At 35.7% G+C, this 23476-nt stretch overlaps 1 protein-coding gene across 14 annotated transcripts; it reads right to left on the bottom strand.

The window, feature by feature from the left end:
• Nucleotides 1-4480: 4480 nt before the first annotated feature.
• On the bottom strand, nt 4481-23202 carry TPR5 (Tetratricopeptide repeat (TPR)-like superfamily protein). 14 transcript variants are annotated; one of them, XR_016113342.1, is made up of 14 exons: nt 23067-23202; nt 22733-22828; nt 19289-19381; nt 18929-19120; nt 18705-18829; nt 18280-18401; nt 18096-18178; nt 13375-13452; nt 12961-13110; nt 10723-10908; nt 9667-9761; nt 9466-9563; nt 6178-6525; nt 4481-4683 (listed from the first exon to the last, which is right to left on the bottom strand). XR_016113342.1 is itself a non-coding variant. In XM_088986492.1 (13 exons), exons 1-13 carry the CDS (start codon nt 23106-23108, stop codon nt 6416-6418), a joined length of 1473 nt encoding a protein of 490 aa, XP_088842618.1. In that variant the 5' UTR covers nt 23109-23202; the 3' UTR covers nt 6159-6415. The 14 variants fall into 14 exon arrangements, 13 of the variants coding, with proteins under 13 accessions (XP_088842618.1, XP_088842619.1, XP_088842620.1 ...); XM_088986492.1 differs by lacking the exon at nt 4481-4683 and having other exon boundaries at nt 6159-6525; nt 10723-10911; XM_088986493.1 differs by lacking the exon at nt 4481-4683 and having other exon boundaries at nt 6159-6525.
• Nucleotides 23203-23476: the final 274 nt, after the last annotated feature.

The raw sequence follows: 23476 nt of genomic DNA, 5'->3' as shown, positions 1-23476 counted from the left end.
AACGGGCACAAATTGATTTTCCAACAAAGTTGAAGCTAGTTGAGTAAAATTTTCAACGCAATTTAGTAAACGTACTTCAATTGAAGTTCTTATTTATTTACAGTACAACAAGTTGTTGAAGGTCGGACATAGGGGGCACATGGAAAGTGATCCATAAAATTTGCCACGCATCATTACATTTAAAACGACTTTGTAGTTTGCCTAAGGAGACATACTGGCATACTACTACCAGGGTGGCAGTAGATGTGAACTCCTTGATGAGACTGGATCTGCTCCTCACACATGATGCCTCACACCAAGCTTACAGGAACATCCCACCATGCATTGACAACATCTCCCATACTTATGTGTTATTATTTGTGAAAGATGTTCCCAATGCATGGTAGGATGTGCCTGTGAGGTTGTTGTGATGCGCCTTTTGTGAGTAGCAGATCCCAATTCCTATTTGACATAGCCCAGCTTGTTAGGGCCTCCACAGCCAGACCTTGATGCACGCTTTGACACGATCACTTACTGTCCCAATGCACCAATTACTGAAAGCTACAAGAGTACAGGATGATCAAGATTCAAGAGTCTTGACACTTAAATGTGGGAAACACTATTGGGTTAGTAAATGGACTTTTAGTGGAATTGGGATCTACTCCTCACAGACCGCTCCTCACATCAACCTTACAGCCACATATGAGCATTATTCAGTTAAAACTGAAAAATCAAATCGAAAATTTTAGTTTTGGTTTCGGTTTTCAAGTTTGGGAATTCAGTTAATTGAAAAAGTCGAATTAACTAAACTTTATTATCTATAACACATATATATATATATTAACATATTGAAAATATATAATTTATTATATATATATATTGTATAATATATTTTAATATATATTATTTATAATATCTAATATATATAGTATTGAAATTCAGTTTTAACTGAAATAACTAAAAATTTTGGTCTTGGTATTTTGATTTTTCAATATTTTGGTTTAAGTTCAGTTTTTCATTTAGAATTTCAGTTTAGTTTTAAATCGAATAAACCATTTGCTCACTCCTATCCCATGATGTATTAAAAACATCTCCCACAAATAATAACATACAAATACGGAAGATGTTCCCGATGTATGACTGATATATAATGTAAGATCGGTATGAGGAGCAGATTTGAACTCTCTTCCAAGTGGGGGACCAATTCAAGCCAAGAGGCCCCCACCCAAGATATATCAATTACCCTAGGGGAATTCTTCACCATCGGATTGGTGCCAAAAGGACAAAAACTGAAGTGGGGTTAGGGAGTTGATTAACTTCACCACTTGGGCCCCACCCCTACACATTGTACCCCTAAATGTGGTGCCAATGAGACACTATGGGCTTTAGGCTTTATATGGGGGTTGAGTTTGGGCTCAAGATCTAGGCCCGATAGTCCAGTCATGCTCAAGTTTGGGCTTGAATATGTTCCGTTTATATAAAGGCAAAGGGGACCCCAAGGAGCCATGGCCCCCCTATGGCCCAACAAATCCCCACTCTTCATGTATATTTTCCCACTCCCCCACTCCCCACTCCAATGGTTGCCCCCCTAATGGCCATCCATATTTCTTCCCCTACCCCCCAATCCACTTAGATTTTGGCACCTCTCATGAAAAATTCCTAGATCTACTCCTGCCTAACCCAGACCTAACCTATTGATAGCCTTAAATTACCCCCCCAACCCACTTAGATTTTATCCCCCCTCATAAAAAAATTCCTAGCTCCGCCCCTGCCTAGCACATACCTAACCTATTGATAGCTTGGGGAGAAAGAGAAATAATTTGTTAGTAAAATAAATTATTAACTAATTGAATAGTTTAGTAAATTAAATAAATAGAAATCTATGGATAATAGTTTACTTAATTTTGTAAAATAAATAAATCAATTATTTATTATAATAAAAAAATAAGTAACTGTTCATTTATTATTGGGGCATGACTGGTCCAAGTTATCTAAAACCAAACCCAACACATTGACAACCCTAAATATTGGCGCATTTTGAATTAAATAAATAAAAATTATGGATAATAATATATTTAATTTAATAAAATAAAACAATAAATAAATAATTAAAATGTTTTGAATTAAATAAATAAAAATTATGGATAATAATATATTTAATTTAATAAAATAAAACACTTTTGAAGTCAATTTAATATAAATAAAATAATTTTGCTGTTAAATAAAGAATACAAATATTTTTTTCTCAATTTCTTGGTCGAGTTTCAGCCTTTATATGGGGGTCAGGATTAGGCTCAATATCTAGGCCCGATGGTCCGATCATGCTCAAACTTGGACTTGAATATGTTTGATATAAAGGCAAAAGTCACATCCCAACATGACCTATGAATATGTTTAATCCCAACCCCAGGGGTGGAGACAAGGGGACCCAAGGAAGCCACGGCCCCTCATTCCATTTACATTTTGGTCCCCTTTATAAATATTGGGCTCAAACCTACCTAGTGATAGCCCTAAATATAACACTATCAACAGGTTGGGTTTGGGTCAGAACCAATTGGAACCGAAACCTACCCAACATGAAATGTTGAGGACCCAGATCTGGACTTGGACCCGATAGGGTCTGTAATTTTTGCACTAGAATCGAACCGACTAGTTCTTGAGACAATTAGGTCGGACCCAATAGACCCAGTAATAATAAATAAAAAATAAATATTTATGTATAATATATATTAAATATTCTATATATATTATATGTATAGTATATATATAATTTATTTATTTAATATATTATACATGCATATATATATATATATATATATATATATATATATATATATATATATATATATATATTCTAAACCGATAGTAATCGGGACCCTATATCAGGACCCAGAGTCGACCTATTGGTTCCAGTTCCTGAAACTAGAATTGGCTCAATCGGTTCGGGTCCATTAGGTTGGGCCCGACCCATTGAAAACCCTACCTAAATATTGGGCTCAAGGGGAGAGAATAATTTGTTAGTAAATTATTTCTAAATAAATAAATATCTATTAAAATCTTTCTCTCAATGTCAAATCTCCTTTATTTTATTGGTTTATAAATAATTTATTTACGTTTATTAACTAAATAAATGCTTAGATAATAATAATAAAATAAATGAATAAATGTCTACTAAAATCTTTATCTCAATGTCAAATCTATTTTATTTTATTGATTTATAAATAATTTATTTAATTTTATTAAATAAATGAATGCTTAGATGATGATGATGATGATCATAATAATAATAATAATAATAATTATTATTATTAATTAATTAATCAATCAATTAATTAATTAATTAATTAATTAATTAAATGTCTATTCAATGTCAAATCTCTCTCATCCACAGCTACCGATGTCTATTAAAATCATTCTCTAAATGTCAAATCTCTTTTACTTTATTGATTTATAAATATTTTATTTAATTTTATTAAATAAATAAATGCTTAGATAATAATATAAAAATGAATGAATAAATAAAAGTTGAGATAAAGATTAGGAGGAGAGAGAATTAAGCATGAGAGAAAAGGGATGGCATAATTGTAAATAATTATATATGGCATTGCTATAATTTTCGAATATCATAGAGGCATTGTTATAAAAAGAGTAAATTTATCTTATATGTGGCATTCCTGTAATTTTTGAATGCCTTAGAGTCAATTAAATTGGAATGTTTGTCTTATATATGATAGTCTTATAATTTTCGAATTCTATAGAGATAATAATAAGTTGGAAGTTTGTCTTACATGTGGTAGTCATGTAATTTTTGAATAATATAAGGGCAACTATAAATCAATCATATAAGGGGGTTTATCTTTATGTGGCATTCTTGTAATTTCTAAGGAAAAATGCAAAGCTATTGTTAGATTCCATTTCTTGCATCCTAAAGCTTTTGTTTGTACACATTTCAACTTAAAATATTTATATAGAAATTTATGGCTAAAATAGTCATTGCCTTATTTACTTGGGAAATAAAAGAACATGAGTAAATGCACTTAACCAGGTAAGTCTTTCTTGAGAAACACTTACCCAAATAAATGCATTTACCCAAATAACTTATCAAAAAACAAACACCTCCTAAGAATCTGTTCGATTTGCATTCAGATGAGAAATAGAATTTATTGGAAATCTCATTCCAAGGCGCCAAGTGTGTGTGTGTGTCGGGGGGGGTTATGATGGCCATTCCCTCAAATGTGAGAATGCATTCCACCAAGAATGGAAATCAAAATCCCTTAGCTATATATATATATATATATATATATATATCAAAATCCCACTGCCAAACCAAACAGCTCTGCCATTCCAATTCCAATTCAAAACCTTTATTCCCACAAACCAACCATACCCTAAATGAATGCTGTCAAACTCGAACAAAACGTAAAACTATTTTAATTACTAAGTCAAATGATGGTCAATGAAATAATAAAATATTAAAAAGAGTAAATGCTTACGTATCATCCTTTAAAATTAATTTATATCAGAATAAAATAAGGTTGTAAAGACCAGTTAACACATGTATTTAGGGAAATTTGACCAATTCAAACATTATCTTTTTGGCCGCAGAATCCAGTCAAATCTGACGTCATTGCATTCTACCACCACCTCCACCTGGCCCAAAGATTGGCTTTGACATGTATTTCTTCTTCATGTTCCCTCTTTTTCCTGCTGTTTGTTCTAATTAGTTTGGACTCATTTGAACACCGGCAAAAAGAAAATTACTAATGCTTTCCAGTGAGATCAAAATAATGCAAAGATGGCTACAACTAAAAGACGTGCATACCATATCTGTACATGATTTCATTTTTATAATTTTATTGTGGGTGGCATGGACATCTCATGTATTCTAGCTATGACCTATTATTTGATACATGATACAGCCTGATACTTTTCTGACAATCATAAAAACTTTTCCTATTATTTAATAAATAGCTTCCCTAAATTTTTGAGAAATTCAACAAAAATCTCTCTTTTGTGACTGTCTCAATGGAAAATGTTAGATTGATGCACCGTTTTTTTTTAAATATTCATTCTACCCTTTTATAAATTATTTTACATACAAAATTATTAAAATAATCACATTTTAATTCAACAAAAAAACATATTTCAGTAATTTTGAATGTAAAATTATTGAAATGATCATTAAAAGAGGTTTTTGTTGAATTAAAATGGAGTTATTTCAGTAATTTTGTATGTAAAATAATTTATAAAAAAGTAAAATAGGTATTTGAAAAAAAACTGGTGCATCAATCTAATGTTTTTCCTCTGGGACAGTGATGAAAGAAAGGTTTTTGTTGAGTTTCTCAAAAGTTCAGAGGAGGTATTTGTTAAAATGAAACTTCAAGGAAGGTTTTTATGATTGTGAAAAACTTTAGAGGAGATTTTTGTATTTTACTCTTTTTTTTATTTTTATATAGGCTGGGCTAGTCAATCATATATGATTGACCATGCATACCATGAGCGAGCACATGATGATGATGATGCAGATGGCAGACGTCCTCATTTTATTCTTTTGGCACAATGTATTCATGGCATCGCACTAGCCATTCAATTATGACTCGATGGGTGACCCACTCGATTACTGAATGCTGATTGCTGATACAACTATTGTCCTGGGCCCTTCAGGCAATAATGGAGCACGGAACACCCCCGTCCCCCTAGTTTATCTGTACCACTTAGAAAAGGCAGAGAAGGCCCCAAGTTAGGCTTGAAGCTTACCGGTCATTCCAAGTGAGAAAGTGAACAGCTTGTGGGTATAGGGACAAGGATTTGGGATGGAGAATGAAATCCTTACCCCCTTCAACCCAAAAATATATATATATATATATTAAATATTAAAATATATTTTAATTTTTTTTATTTATTTTAAATAAATTTACTTTTTAAAAAATACTATTAACTAAAAAATTTCAGGTATTCGGTCCCTACAGAAAACCTGTTCCCATCGGGGATCGGGGATGGAGAATAACTTTTACCCCGATGGATATCAAGGTGGGGAATGGGGTTTTATTCCAAAATCGGAGTCGGGGACAAGGATTATGATCCCCCCACTCTGAACCCGTCCCTTTACCCTTCCTACTTATTAGTAGGCTGTGGGCATTGGGATGTGTTTAATTTGATAGAAAATAAGAGAGAGAAAGTTGTGAAGGGACATCAAACCTTGTTTTTTGCCACATGATTAGCGGAGGAAGCAAATTGCATCACCATGAAGTTCTGAGCCCTTTTACAAAGCTTAAAGTGCTTGAAGTTAAACAATAGAGCGCTTTAGTCTAAACCTACCATATATACCCGGTTCTTTTACATCTTATACGAGTTCTCAACCCCTCACAAGGCACAAGTCATGACATCTCCTTGGGTTAACGTTGAAGTTAAAACATTGGGGGCTCCAGGTGGTGCATCAGGTATGAGATGTGGGGATGTACTTGGAACGCAGTCTACTAAGCGTCTCTCTATACTCTACACCCATCCCCTCGTGAGAGAATACTTCGTCCCATATCTTGCGGAGATCTGTTCAGGAAGAAGTTGGCAAGCATGTTAGACTGAATCATTTACTAATTTATCCGCCAGAATTAAGAACATCATGCATCTCCCTATCAAGGTGAAATAAATAATAAAAAAATTCAACCAATACAGAAAACAGTAGCTAATAAGATAAAAAAAAAAAAAAAAAGGAAAAAGGCTTCTCACTTTTTCTGGGGAAAGCTAACTCAATTCTTTTTGTTCTTACTTCTTTCTAATCAGTGGCATCCAGCCTGATATTTGAATAGAATATTTAAACCATATCTCTTATTATTATATTCACAAAGTTATCCTCTTCTGCAGCCAAGTATTCCACCATGCCTTTTTTTTCCCTATTCTATGCAACTTTTAAATCTGCATTAAACACCTTGTGGTTCATTTAATCTCCATTCTTCGTGGGGGAAGGGCCAGATTTATCTCCAATGTAATCTCAAGAAGATTCGGATCCGGTGAGCTAGAATCATTTTCTTTTTGGCCTATTTATAGTTCAGTCACCCTCAGATTTTTTTTATTGGTTTCTCGAATGTATCTACCGCCCCCCCGGGGGTGAATTGTGATAAACTTCCCCACTTTCTGAACTGTAAGAACGCATTAGGATTTCTAAGGTGGACTGAACAATAAAAATCCCTTTCTTTTTTGTACTACAAGCTCCAGTGTCATTCACATCACCACCCTCTCACCTGCCCATTACAGCATATTAAGGAACCACGAAATTGAAGCACAGCTGATTTCTCACATATTAAATTGAAGCACAGCTATTTTTTTCATTTCTCTAAGGTAAACACTCCCAAACAACAACTACAAAATTAAGCTACGATTAGAAAAATATTAAGGAACCAGAACCAAACCAAACCCGATAGGGTCTGGAATTTAGACCCAGAACTGAACCGATTGGTTCTCAGGACAATAGGGTCTGACCTGATAGACCCAATTATAATAAACCTGCTGAGAATATGCTCTGAGTTGGTTCTGGATTGGGTAGAACCAGTTCCGAACCAATAATAATCGGGAAAATATATCAGGAACCGGAACCAACCCATCAGTACCAGATCCTGGAACCAAAACCAGCCCAATCAGTTCGGGCCCATCAAGTCAAGTTGAACCTGACCAATTGACAGCCCTAACTAGACCATTGAGGTTTATGTAGTCTATTATGGGTAGAGCTCAGTCATAATCATATAAATTGGGAATTAGAAAGCTAACAGGGAGAAAAATTATCATCATTATCATCATCATCATCCATGCCTTATCCCAACTGTATGGGGTTGGCAACATGAATCCCGTTTTGCCAACCTGTTCTATTTGAAATTATTAGTGTTTAAATAATTTCTTACTACTTTTCCTCATAGACTATCCCTGGCTCTTCTATCCCCTTCCACTAGGGGTAATCATGGGCCGGGCCGGGCCGGGCCGGTCCCAGGCCGGGCTTTGCACTTATGATAAGGGCAATAGCTTAGGCCCGAGCACAGCTTGGCCCGGGGTTCCAGGCCTAAAACTTAAGCCCTAGCCCCGGTCTATATGGGCTCGGGCCGGGCCTGGTTCTGGGCAAATGTCTTTTATATATATAAAACATTACATATCTATAATATTTTATATTAAATGACATAACATGCATATAAACTTGTTTTCTACATTATATAATATAAATTATACATGTCATGTTATAATATTTATATATAATATAATGTAAAATAACTTGTATACATCATATACAAAATGTGTAAGTTCAAATATATGCAGGCCGGGCCGGGCTTGAAGTATTAAGCTCAAGCCTGGCCCTAAAATTTGTGGGCCTGATGTGGGCCCGGGCTCAGGCCGGGCTGAAATGATCATCCCGACCTTCCACTTGTAACAATCACTTCTTCTAACTGGAGCTGTTGTCATTCTTCTGTGCATGTAACCAAACCATCTTAGAATACTATCTCCCATTTTATCACTTGTTGGAGCTCCTAGATTTATACGGATGGCTTCATTCTTGATCCTATTCTTTCTAGTTTTTCTACTCATCTATCTTACCATTCACATTTCTGCCACTCGTTTTTTAAACATGTTGTTTCTTGACTGCCCCACACTCTGCTCCATACAACATAGCTGGCCTTAACTGTTTTACAGAATTTTCCTTTATACCAAGAATACATGTTTGACACAGCGTAGAGGTCAGGCCACACCACCACACATCTCCCCTTTCTAGGCTATTAATCATTAATAATTTTTTTCCCCTTTTGTTTAAAGAAATGTTTGACACAGTGTATGACTATAAAATAAGATAAGAAAAAATTCCACCTAGGGCTGTTTTAACTTGCTGATAAATCTGGACTAGGTCAATACTTTTATATCGTTTGAACCATACCTCAAACAGAGCAGCATTGTGCAAAAAGAACACCACTGCCGCTGCCTGAATGAGATATTAACTTCTGAAGATAAAATGGCCAAACGTAACACCACACAATGTATCATATTAAACTACTTGATTGTAATTCCTACTCATACATTGTGGGAAATAATAGACTAAGGTTTTGTATGTGCAGGAATTCTAAGAAATCTAAAAGACAGCATATCTTGACAAAAAGGAGCACGTGTTAACTTGTTACAATCTGATATTAAATTCTGGTAAACCAATATTAGCTCAATCTCTCTCTCTCTCAATATAATTTACTTCTCAATTATTTTATTTTCATTTTCATCTCAGTAAAGTGCTGACTTGAGACTTACCTTCTTTTATGGGTTAATTGATGCTTACATTGAAATACGTTTATGTAATCATGAATGCATGGCATACATGTTTGCATTTATAAAACTTTTCTTTATCAGCACGTTTATAAAGCATATTTTTGCAATACAATGGCACTAAATAAAATGTCAAATTTTTTGTATGTGCAATTGCATGCATTAAATGTATTAGAATATCTACGCTTCTACACAACCTACCATCCCTCTCCAAGGTAGAGAGACACATAATTATCATGCTGAATCGTGAAATCTTGGTCAAATTATCCAAAAAACTGACTGCTAGATCTGTTTCCTCCCTGGAAAGCAATGGGAAAAGTTAAAATTTGATCAAAGAGATTCAACTATAGATGAGAATAATCTGAACAAAACTATTAGAAAAGAAGTAATTTCTCAACTTACATGATAAACGTGGCTATGCAGCTAACAATGTCAACCAATATTTGAGCAGACAATGCATTTTTGAACAATTGTGGTAAGGTAGGTGGTGATATAACCTTTACATTCCAAAGTATCAATCAGTTGCAACATAAATGAACAGAAGGGACTATGACATGCCAAGTGCAGCTTGCATCAGCAAGATGGACAGATTCAATATTTCTATTTGCCAATGGCCAATGTGTTATGCGTCTGCATGCTCATTGAATAAACCTATAATCAATGGATGACATCTTGGATGATTACTATCCCCTCCACCACGTTATAACTAAAAAAGGTTTTAACCTTTGACCACCAAAAAAACAGGAGGAACTGATTTGGTATATCATCTAATCAATTTTTGGCCTCTGAGTTCCATCAAGTATAGAATCTGGCTCAGTTGACTTGCAGATGGGGAACAAAGGCAGAAATCTTGTTAACGTTACAATAAGCCACCTCCTCTTGAAGGTTTTCTGATATTAAACTTTGATGGGAGCAGTCAAGGCAACCCAGGTCCTACAGGAATTGGAGGAGTCATAAGAGATAAGGAAGGGTTTATACTAGCACTTTACTCAGGACTGGTGGGGGTTGGAGACTTTAAAGGCCAAACTGTTTGCAGTTTTACAAGGTGTTCAGATTGCAGAAGACATGAATTTGGAGAACTTGGTGATTGAAGGGGACTCCAAGGTGGTTGTAGGTTGGCTAAGAAATCCAGACTCAGTGGCTTGGTGTTATAGAAATGAAATGAAGAAGTTCCAGTGGTTAATACAGAAGATGAATCTAAGTATACAATGGGTGGGAAGGGAGGCAAATGCATTGGCTGATGCATTAGCAAAGCAAGGGGTAATTAGGGATCAGTTGTATTGGGCACAATTGTAAATACAGTGCTAGCTTTGAATTAATAGGGAGGGCTACATCTCGCGTCCTTTTGGGGATGCTTGTAACAGTACCTATGATTATTGTTTTCAATGAAATTTAATGATCTTTTTTTACTTATCAAAAAATAAATAAATGCTAGGACAGAAAATTCAACTATAAAACCTTCAGCAAACGAGCTTGTAGAGCACGATCCCCAGAGAGTCCTCTCCAAGAAACCTCAAACTCATAAGCAGACTTCGGTGGTGTAATATTTTTTACAGCTTCAGCCATGGCTCGGGAAGCTGCTCTGGAAGCTAGCTCTTGCACAGATGTTTTAAGCTCTTCCCTCTTATCAACAGCATGACTTCCCTGCTAGCTATGAAGTTAGAAGAAAACAAACAAACACAAATAGAAAGCTAAAAAATATATCAGAACATTCAAAAAAGTGTAAAAAAAATATAAACTTAAATTTTAAAATTATTGTTTTAAGAAACCTATTATCTAAAATTGAAATACATAAACATAACATGTAAAGAGTATATAAATGAAAATTTTAAAATAAAATCAAACATATAAAACATTTTCAAGCATGCAAAACCCACAATCTCTTTTTTCCTCAATTGTATTACTTCAAATAGCTAATGTGATGTAAAACATATTACATTCTGCTCCGATTCGCTCGCTTCGCTCACTCACCGAAGCTCCAAGAGCCCCTTGTTTGCTAATGTTTCTCATTCATTTGTTCTAATAAAATATCTTTTTAAAAAGCACTTAAAACTATAAAAACATTATTTTTTGTGTGACTAAGAATTTAGGACCCTAACATGGCCTTGTTAGGGTGATCAAGAGGCACTATTCAAAAAAAGCAAAAAGGCGTAAATTTTTCAAAAGGTGCAAGGCGCATCAGGTGCACACCTAGGCGCACCAGGCATGCATGTTTTGAAAGTGCTTCGCCTAGGACCTGGGTGAGGCACCTACCCTAACCCTAAAATGTGCCTCGCCTGTGTGCCTAGGCACATCTTTTAAATCACTGAATGTATTAAAAACCTATACAGTGGATGCTGATTGAAAATGAGATAAAATCAATCAATCAACATCATCCAAGCCTCCAACAATATGGGGTTGGCTACATGAATCCTGTTCTACCATTCTGTCCTGTTTGGTACCATATCCATTGTTAAGTTGTGGGCCCTTAAATCATTTCCACTACTTCTATCCATGTCCTTATTGGCCTGCCACTTAGCTCTTCTAGCCCCTTGAACTTGTAATAGATCACTTACTGGTGCTGTAAATGGCCTTCCCTACATGTAGCCAAACCATCTGTCTACTTTCCTTTATTTTATGATACATATTGGAGTTACTCCTACTCCTAGATTCATTTGAATAAGTTCATTTCTCATCCTCTGTTCTAGTTTTTTTTTTCCTTTTCTGAATAAAGGTTTCAATACATGCTTTTAGGTTTTGACAAATTTCTAAAAGAAACAGTATAATCTTATATATATGATCCATGCAGTGCTGTAAGATGTAGACTGGACTGCCAGACCTGGGAGCCAGAGGCCAACCTAGTTTTTTAATACCCTGGTTTTCCAGATTTCTGGAAAACTGATCAAATTGGTCAAAACCTGGCAGAACCGTTGAAAACCAGCCAGGTTTCAATAAAACCAGCCAGTTTTCACAACCCGCCTGGGCCACTAAATTGTTAGTGTACCCAAAATGCTAGGATAAAGATTTGAATTTGAAACCTTGCCTCTTAGACAAGTGATATAATTCACAAAACATATTACTTGTATTGTTTTTTGACTCATGGTTGAACCATTTGAACTGCAACCCGGCAACCTTTTAAGTTCTGTGTCCAGTCTGAGTCTTACAACATCGGATCCATAATATAGTTTGGTTCTATTCAATTTTATCTATAATTTACTATGCATTTAAAAATTTTGGAGCATTATTTTGGTTGACACTCAATGTAGTACTACACATGCATATAGAGACCATGGGTTTTTTCAGGATGTAGAAAGATTATATGTTCCCTGATCACTGTCTTATTGTGCAGGGCTTTGTATTTATTTGTTTTCCTTATTAATGAAATCATAATCATCATCATCCATGCCTTTTCTCAAAAAAAAAAAAAAATGCATATGGAGCCAATGGGTTTGAGGCTCGAAGGATTTTGAAAGGAAAGAAAATGGTAAATGACATCATACCATATCCAGTCTCTACTAAGAACAGAAGCTGTTAAATCACTTAGAATGACCTGACATTTAAAGTGTTGATCCATTACTAGGTAAAGATCAACAGGAAAATAAGGAGATATCTATGAAGGATGGAAACTGGAAAGGATCAATAAATCTGCAATGGTTCTAGTATCTTAAAGATATAATGAAACCTCAAGGAAAGAATTTCATGACAAGAACTTAAGACCTTAAAAGTGTCTGCACTAGACTTCAAGGTTGCATCTTCTTGAGATCCATCTGATTCTTTTATCCAACTTCTGGTCCCACCTACTGTAGTCTTACTCTTTATTTCCTGGACAATGATTGATGGCTTGCTAGGAAATTTTCCATCAGTTCCCTGAAAAGGAAGCTTAGCATATCAGGGGAAAAAACTAAAGAAAGAATGTAACTAATTGTACTTCTGAATAAATACTAAATTCTTACTTGCAATTCCAAGGACAATATTTGTTCTAATTTAGAGAAAACAACAAAATAGAATTAAAATTGAGTCATTTTCTTTACCCACATTACCATAAATTGTTTTTCCTTCAATATGCTATAAATGGAAAACCATTAGCAAGATATCCGGCACCTCAAACAAAGATCCCAAATATTTAATTACCTTCATACGATCCACTTGAGCTGCAGTCTCTCCTTGAATGGCATTTCTTGCTATTCCAGAGGCCTTCTTAAGAATCTTCTGGATAGGATGTTACAAAATAGCATATTAATGTATAATTTCAACAAATAAAACTCAGTGTTTTAAAAGTGCAAGGCGCAAAAAAGGCATAGGAGTCAATTTGCGCCAGAGGCGCAAGGCGAGGCGCACGCGCCTTTCTAAGCAAGGCGCAAAAATAAAAAAAAAATGCTAAAAAATAAAAAAATGTCAAAAAATGCAAAAAAAAATATTAAACATAATATTAATAAAATATAAACTTAAATTTTAAAATAAATGTTTTAAAAAACCATCTAAAATTAAAATACATAAACAAAACATGTAAAGCATGTTCAAATGAGAATTTAAAAATAAAATCAAACATATAAAACATTTTCAAGCATATAGAACCCACGATCCCTTTTTTTCTCAATTACATTACTTCAAGTAGCTAAGGTGACAAATTACATTCCTGATTCTACGAGCCGCCTTTGTGCCACATCCCTCTTCGAGAACCCCCTTTTTGGTAATGTTGTTCATTCATTCATCCTAATAAAATATCTTCTTAAAAAGCAATTAAAACTATAAAATCATTATTTTCTGTGTGAGAACTAAGAATTTAAGACCCTAACATGGACTCTTCGAGAACCCCCATTTCGGTAATGTTGTTCATTCATTCATCCTAATAAAATATCTTCTTAAAAAGCAATTAAAACTATAAAATCATTATTTTTTGTGTGAGAACTAAGAATTTAAGACCCTAACATGGACTTGTTTGGGCTTGCTATGAGAGGCATGGCACGGGGGTTCGGGGGGCGGAGCCCCCGGCCCAACCGCTAGACTAAAAAAAAAGCAAAAGATAATCAAATTTTCAAAAGGCGCACGCCTAGGACTTGGGCGAGACGCCTACCCTAAAATGCGCCTCACCTGTGCATCTAGGCACGCCTTTTAAATCACTGATAAAACTGATAATCAGATTAATCGGAATGAAATGAAAAGTTAGGCATAAAAGCCACAGTTCAAGAACAAAATAATAATACCAACTATCACCCATCACAACAGCAGAATATTTTTTCTGACAGCATGAGAGTCCTAACTATTAAAAAATTAAAACAAAAACTATGAACCCTCAGCTTAGTAGAACAGGGGAGGCTGAATAAAGATGAATGTAGAACTACCATTTTCTATCCAATATACCTAATCCCATATATATTGCTTCAATCAACTAATGGACAACTCAATGCACAAGGCTCCAGCCAATGTAGTGCCTGGGGCTATACAGCCAATGCGGGTCACCCAGGCCACAATGGAGCAACCCAACCATTACCAAGGCTCACCCTCTACTTCAATCAACTAGTGCCCCATGCAAAGGATAGGTGCACTTTTCATTTTGACAATTCTGCACTATCTGCCTCCATTGGAAAAGCTTGCAAAAGAACATTGGTTTCTTTTCTCCCACCACTTCTAATTAGGGGTGTTCAATTGTTCATGGCCCGATTCGATGCAATTTGGAGAAGATCTCAGACCAAACCGGTAAATTATGGTTTGAGAAATTTCTAAACTGAACCAAACTATTTTATTACGGTTTGGTGCGATTTCAAATACGGTTTGAGGACTTTGGACCATTCTATGATTCTTTCGGGCTTAACCCAATTAGAAAGCCCAAATAGCTCCCCTAAAAATTAAAAGTTTTATTTATTATTTTATTATAAAATAAAGAGTTCATTATATATTTATAATTTTACAAATTCCATTTAGATATATTATATATAATATTTATATATCATATATCCATATTATATATATAATTTCGGTTTACTGTTTATGGTTTTGTTTGGTTTATAAAATTCAATAAACCAAACCGAAACCATAAACTGTTATTTAGAAAATTCTCAAACCGAACCAAACCATTTATTATAAACCAAAGCAAATCAAACCGCAAATTTGGTTTGGCTCAGTCCGATTTTGCGGTTTGAATCGTATAATGAACACCCCTACTTCTAATGGTCCTTGATTTTGTTCTTTTTTTTTTATAAAGGGTGTATGATTGCATTACTATAGAAAAGAAAAGAGAGCAAGACACCTAACAAAAATAAAAACATATACAATGGCTGTTATGCACTAATACCCCCAAAAAATTCCAACCTCTATACATGTATCCACAAACTCCTAAATTTTATTCCATATTCCCAGGAAGTCAAGAAGCAAACACCCAAAAGATCTAGACTAGTTGCAATGCCATGTTAACATTAATATCCAATGGCTTAAGCTGTAGAAAAAAGATGGAGGAGGACCAAGAGGTATAGTGCCCTTTCTTATTTTTAAATAGTAACAAGATCAAAGAGACTTTATTCAAGAAAAAAACAAATACAAAAAAGAGAAACTACTATAGCACAAGAGAAAAAAAGACCAAAATATGAAATTATATCACCCCCCATTGCAATTAGGGGTGCAACTTGGCAGGCCCAACCTTAGTTTTGGACCGATCCTTCCCACAATTTTACACAGACTGGGCTTGGATTCTCAGTCCTGGGTAAGGGTGTCAATGGACCGGTTTTGGATTGGACCCCATCCTGTCCAAAATCAATTTGGACGGATTGGATGGACCAACAAGACATATTGGATTGGATTAAGCCAATTTCCGGTCCATTGATACAAGATAAGAATATATGTGTCAATGGACCGGGTTTGGGTTGAAACCAATCTAAATCAAAACGAATTTGAACAGATTGGACAATCCAAACATTGAATTGGACCGGTCCAAATTGGTCCAAAATATTCTTTGGATTGGATTGGACCTAGTCCATTTATAATGGACTCACACTGGACTGGATCAGATTGGACCAAATCCAATCCAATTGACACCCCTAGTCCTTGGGCTGGGCCTAGCTTAAAACCCCAGGCTTCCTTGGACCTAGGCTTAGCCCTTAGGTAGCCGAAGCCCAGCCCGAGATCAACATGGTCTTAGTCCAACCCAAGCCTGACCCAACTACATACATACATTCACACATCACACATGCATATCTACCTATCTATCTATCTATTATATATATATAATTCATATTTAATGGTTTAAATTATTGATGCTTAATAGGTCTAGGGCAATTTTTTTAATACATCGACCAAACTGAGCCAGCGACAGCCCAAGCCCTATCAAGTGTCAAATTTCAGTCTGGAATGGGCCTAGGCTGGACAGATTAGGCTTGACCTCAAACTTGGTCCTGGTTTTGGCCTTTAGCCAATACTCAGAGTTGGGCCTGGGCTGACCTTTAACTCAACCAAACAGGCCCATGTTGCACCCCTAATTGCAATAGTATTAGGGGTCTAAATCACAATATTTCATCCCCAAATAGTCAAATACTCCTGGTCCAATTCCTTCTAGCTAAAGAATCAGCAAAAGTAAACTGATGTTTGGACCAATTTGAACATGAACCCAGAAACCAAGCCTCCATAATGACATGAATGATCCATAGACCATTTCCCTCTTCTCAAACCTAAATAATAGTATACCAATTGTGAATCCCCATCCAACTCAAATCCTCAACCCTGTTACAGCTAGGCATAACATCAGTCTCAACCTGTAGAAGGGAAAATTTTCATCCTGAATGGAATGTCCTCTGCCTGTAAGCCATGAGTAAAACCAACAAAATCTCCCCATCATATCCTTCAAAAGCACCTCCAACACCTAATGGACCTGGATTTCCAAGGTGCATCCATCAATATTTAGCTTAACTGGTCCTTGGGAAGGGAGGTCCAAAATAAAAGACATTGGATGATGCTATCCTCTTACTATATTATCAGTGCTAATAATTCTGAGCTCTTCCATTATGTGAAGCCAATAAATAACCACTATGGTGGTTACTTGATTATATTTGCTAGGACATAAACATACTGGCTCTTTATTAGAGAAAACCTTGGGGTTCTTTTCCTTCCCAAAAAGACCAAGAAATTTCTGCTCTAACACATCTCCAAATGAACTTCCCTTTTTCAACCAGTGAGAAAATAAAGAGGACAAAAAGTGCTGCATCTCTCATCAAGTGGCTCCATTAATGAGATTTTCTTCTTTGTAGCATTTTTAGGCATTGATTTTCATGAGTACCACTTCCCAACAAAAAACCCTAATTCTGGGAGGAACTAACCAAGCCAGATTGCATTTACCAAAAACAATATAGAAATAAGAGAAGAAAAATATAGAAACAAAAGAGAAAGAAACATGTGGCTGAAAAGATCAAACTCTATTGCTGACATCTTAGGGTTGACAAACACATCATCCAAAAAGTTAATGAGAGCAATCAGCAGTCTCATGATCCTGATAATTAGCAATGCAGACACCTGACTAAAGTTCCTTCTTTGGCAGTTTTGATTATTACAATGGATGAACTGACCAGTTGAACCGCTGAACTGGTAATCCAGAAAGCTCTCCGGCTAAATGCCAGGGTTGGTTTTTTAAAACATTGATCCTCATTGGAATAAATGGTTCAAAGTTTCTCCCTGATGAGGTCAACTGCACTGTTTTTGAACTTGAGATTATGTAGATAAAAAATCAAAATGGAAACTAGAAGATCTTCAACACATTATACTTTCGGTTTTATGCACTTTCAAGTCATGATTTTATACATGAAATTAGATAGACACCAGAATAAGAATTTGAGGATTTCAATATATGGAAATTCTTGGTGAGTTCTCACCTTATCATACAAAGCTTTAGACTCAGCATACTGCTTCTTCAGTTCTTGGTTATTAGGCTCTAGACGCAGGGCAAACTCAGCATCTACAATTAGTATGTATGTTTTAGTTCATAATACTGGAAAAACTAGAGATGGCCCTACCACACTTAGTACATTCAACATCAATAATATAAAACACATATACCTTCAATGGCTGCTTTAAGTTTACCAAGTTCTTTTCTGGCTGTTGCACGTCGTGAATATGCTTTGATGTAACGATCATCTAAATTTAAGGCCTCTGTGCAGTCATCTTCAGCTTCTTCAAATCTAAACAACCAGAAAAATTAAATTAAAAAGAACAAACATTAAATTCTGATTTCTGAAATGGTATAACTGGAAAGAGATCATGCTTTTTTTGTTTAACTTTCTATCTTGACAATCTAGTAAAGTAGGACAAACAAACTGAGATCGGATTAAATGATCAAAAAAGGAAAAGAAAGAAACAATTAGGTAGGATTAACTAACTATAGCACCCAGATATCATGCATTTTTTTGCACAGTGACATATGGGGAAAGAAATATTTTTTGAATGTACAATTTATGTATGCAATCAGAAAAGCAATCACTTGCCTTTTGATTTTGAGGTAGGCCATGGCTCTATTTGCATAAGCTACTGCAGTAGGCATTAATGCAATGCTTCTTGAATAGCAATCAATCGCTTCATTGAACTTCTTCTGCTTAAAATATTCATTGCCCTACATATATGATAATAATCCAGACTTAACACTGTATTAGCTCACCTCTGAATGACATTATACATCATCAAAATAACATCAACAAGATACAAATTATACCAGCTCTTTCTCTGAAGTAGCGTCTGGAGAGTCTTCTGCATTCAAGTAGCTGCTTGATAATTTGTTAACTGCATCAAAGTTTCTTGAGAAGTCAAATCTATACTCGCTATTTCTTGAATAATGAACTGACGGACTTTCTCCCCCTGGCCCTTTAACTCTGCCTACCGCTGCAGTATTCTGAGGGGAAAACACCTTCAAGTAATTTCCATCAGAATACCATAAGTTATAATTGTAATATCAATAACGAATATCATACCTCAAGTGGTGGCACAGAGATTTTAAGGATTTTTAAGCAGACAAAAGTAAGTGCATGAAAGAGGCACTGAACTCTGCTTAGATTAATGGTGAGGTTCCACTTGCCTGTTCTTTTAATTGTCTTCCTCTCCCACCAATTCCAGGTTCACTAGAAAGTTGACTTGCATTTTTCATACCTACTCTCTGGGTAGGGAGAGCCTAGTAAATCATAAGGTTAGCATTAGGAAACAACAGCAATAATATTATTGAAAGAGGGGACTATAAGAGTAGATTCTTATAACATGAAAACTGACACACTGAAGATATCGGGTTGAAAGCACTAATTGTATGGCATGGAAAGAGATGAAACACATCGTAACAAGCATATTCAAGCAACAAAGCATGTATTTGTTTAATGTTAGAAGTATGGCAACAATTTTGAGGAAGTCCAAAATGAAAAACACAATACTAGTCAGAACCGTAGCTTAGACATGTCCTTTTTCTTTCTCCAAGCTTAGTTATTTCTGCAACAAACTTTATTTCTTTTTTATGTTAGATGGACTCTGCCAGACAGGATCTGTAGCCTCATGAGACCTTAGCTTTTCTATCCCCCAAGAAGATGAGGGAAAGATCATGTGGAGATCTCTTAGAGCTGCGGTCGTATGGTAGTGGGAAAAAAAGAAATGCCAGAATATTTGATAAATCAGCCATGTTGATGCACCTTTAATTGAAAACATTTCAGTAAAAGAAGCAAATTGGCTGCAAACACTAGAGTAATTCTGGATATTCAGCAGCGACAATGATGAAAATATTCAGCACTAGGATGTGGCAGCCTCCCCCCAAGCCTTGACAATGATATCTCATCCTTCCCAATCTCCTCAAAATAATCAAATCAAGCCTTTAATGGCTGTAGCCTAGGAAGCCGAGGAAGATTGGGATAAGGAGTGGTCTTTAGAAATCAAGATGGTGAAATATTGCTGACATACTTGAACCCTAATCATATTGACAAATAGGAACTCAATTTCAGCTGAGCTGCTTTTGTACTCCAAGAACAGAGGTCGGCACTCTCTGTAGACCTGAGGGACTGAAGATTGAAGAAGTCTCCTAAGTGATAATTGGTTGGTTGAAGGAGGAAACTGCTAGTTTAGACATACTTACACCTATCAGATCCAGCATGAACACTTCATTTAGATGGATGTAAAAATGTGCAACCTCCTTAAAAGGCATACTTGCTACAGAGGATGTTAATGGGGAATATTTGTATTGTGTTTCTATTAGGGAAGTGAAAATTACTAACGTTGTGCATTGAGAAAGTTTAAATTTTTAGTGAAGCTGATTCATATTATCCAAGGAATGATATCAATTGTACCTCCTACTTTTTGTCTAAATAAAATCACATTAATCTATATTGATCAACCACGGATAATCACCCTTTTCCTGATTTGTTATTCATTAAAAAAAATCCTCAGATTGCATTACTTCCTTGCTTGGTGAAAATAATTGGCCAATATCCAAATCCATTTCTTTATCTATCTTGTTAATTGTCTTCAGTGTTCTAAAAGGTAAGTGAGGCTTAAGCCTTGAAACCTGCCACAGGACAAGAATCATGAGACCAAAGGAAAAAGCCTTGAGGCTCAAAACAAAAAGTACAAAGCATATGTCTCACACCTTGAGATGTCCTATGTCAAAAACATGCATTTACAAGACCATTGTTAAATTTAAAACCAACTAGTGGCATCCCCATGCCTCCACCTCTGCCTTTTAAAACATTAACTGGCCCAGATGATACTTACTGCTCAAAATATGTAAGGGTCCACTTGGCTTGCAGTTGGAATTGGAATCGAAATCCTCCGGAATTGGAAGAGTCCATTCCCATAGTCTATTTGGTTCATACAGGAATGAGAATGGGAATTAGAATTAGCAGGAATGGGATTTCATTCCCAAGGGAGAAGCAAGGAGTGGCCATTCCCTTAAATGGGGGAATGCCTTTCCAGTAGAAATGGGAATGGGATTCCAATTCTGTCCAACCAAACAATTGGAATTGGAATAGTCCATTCCGATTCCGATTCCAGACCCCTATTCCCGTGAACCAAACGGGCCTAAGTCCCAGCAATCAAATAGAATATTGCATAACTGAAAACCTTTTACACTTCATTGAGACTTGCTACATAAGAATCATGCCCTTGATATCAGTCATTTAAGTGAAGCAACATACACTTGACATCAATTTCTCCTATATAACTCAATCCCAAAGAACAAGAAGCATATGTCTTATCTCAATCTTATCCTCCTCTAAGGAGTTGGCATACAATATGCCCATGATATCAGTCATTTAAATGAAACAACATACACTTGACATCAATTTCTCTTATATAACTCAACCCCAAAGAACAAGAAGCATGTGTCTAATCTCAATCTTATCCTCCTCCAAGGAGTTGGTGTACAAGTAAATTACTGTCGCCTACACAACCATTCTGTTCTTTAGACTATTTTCAATACTCCCCTGAGTCATCATATAGGATTTATGTTGGGAAAAAGGGGTCACAAAAACTTGGAGGAGAAGCTCTAAGGTGTGTTTGAAGACACTATATTTAGAATGTTATTTGCCCTCACTCAATTTTACTGAGTTTGTGGTTTCGTTCCCAAGATACAACAGAGCATTGGGCGAGAATCTACAACCAGCAAAGTCAAAGAGTCCGAATAAACCTTCTACAAAACAGTAGCAGACCGAACTAAGAGAGGCAATAATGAATTTTCGAAAAACTTGTGTTCATTTGCTTGATTCACGCTCCTTAAATAATTTCTGAAGAGTCATGGAGCAGAGAAACATGTTGGTTCAAAAAAAATTCTTTGAATAGTCACAATTTCAAACATTGTGACTGTTAAAAGGCAATTAACAGTTAATGATTGTTAATTTTGAATAGTGCCTCTTGATCACACCCGATTGAATCATCACCGTTGATGTAATATCGCAGAAAAGTCAAAGTTGCCTTACGCGGACCACACAGGTGCGAGCAAAGTGTGCCTCTAAAGTGCCTGTAGCAAACCTCCATACTCTCCTCTTATATTCTAAAGAGTGTAAATAAGCTCATATTTAAAAACTCAAAACAAGTTTAGTAATTTTCAACGTGGGATAAGTTGAAAACTGGATTTAGTAAGAGAAAAAACTATTTTCGAGCAGGTGTGTTTTTCATGTAATTGATCAATCAAACCTCACTGGATTTAATCCCTAATGAGACTAAAATCCAACAATTTAGTTCCCCTCATATTGTCAAGATGTAACACTAATCTACTTAAATGCGTAAAAGTACATAGCATTGTAGAAAAAAGCTAGACAATTTGATATCTATTGAATCACGCAAGCAAGACATGGCATGCATGAATTTGTTAAAGAATAAAAAAGAGCATCTCGAAATAATAGGACAAGTCTGTTACCCAAAGCTGTGTTTGGTTTGATAGAAAATAAGAAACAAACAGAAAGTTGTGGGAAAGTTCAACATATTCAAATGGTACGTTGAAAATAGACAACTTTTAGGCTTGAGGTTGAGGGGATCGAAATAGAGTTACTACCTTTGTCTCTTCCGAAGTTTGAGCTCTCAATTTTTTGTCTTTCTCTTTCAGCGATAGCTCCCAATCTTGCAAGTCATTTAAAAACCCCTGGAAGTTCTAAGAAGGAAAAATACGGCAGTTATATTCCAGTAAATAAATGCATTGTCAAGAGTCAGCATCACCATTACCGCAGAGAGAGAGAGAGAGACACAGTTTCTTCTTAATTTTGCAAGTGAGAGCAAGTGCCAAACGAAAGAACTACGTTTACGGGTAAAGCAAGGAGACTGAATTTGATGTTTACACCAGGAACTTGTTTTAGTTGTTAAACAGGATGATCAGGAGAACAATTACGTACCATGCTTTCATCACGACTATTCTTTTTTGGAACCCTAGCCATGGAATTCTTTCTCCTGTGAGAGTCGGAAAAAATAAATAAATAAACAAAAAAGCACTGCCTTTTCCATCACGGGATTACTCTTTCTTGGGTTACATAGCCCATTGTACACGCCTAGTTTGTAGCATATCCTACACGTCTTAATTTAAATCACTTGTATCAAGGCCGGGACTGTGTAGAACCAGTCCCTAAACGACAGATAACACATTGTCCGGGTCCGAACCAGACCTATTTTTAGACCCAGAACCGGAACCGACTGGTTCTCGGGTCCAGAATATATGATCTGAAATTAAAAAAAAAACATACCACAGCTATGCAGAGATTGATTCATAAATGGACAATTTACCATTTCAGCTAGAGAGAAAACTTGG

The sequence above is a fragment of the Nelumbo lutea genome, chromosome 4, assembly GCF_056320005.1.
Source record: "Nelumbo lutea isolate HS-2025 chromosome 4, American lotus-T2T, whole genome shotgun sequence".
NCBI classification, from domain to species: domain Eukaryota; kingdom Viridiplantae; phylum Streptophyta; class Magnoliopsida; order Proteales; family Nelumbonaceae; genus Nelumbo; species Nelumbo lutea.
Note: the sequence above shows the minus strand (reverse complement) of the source record. Positions and strands in the feature narration are given on the sequence as shown.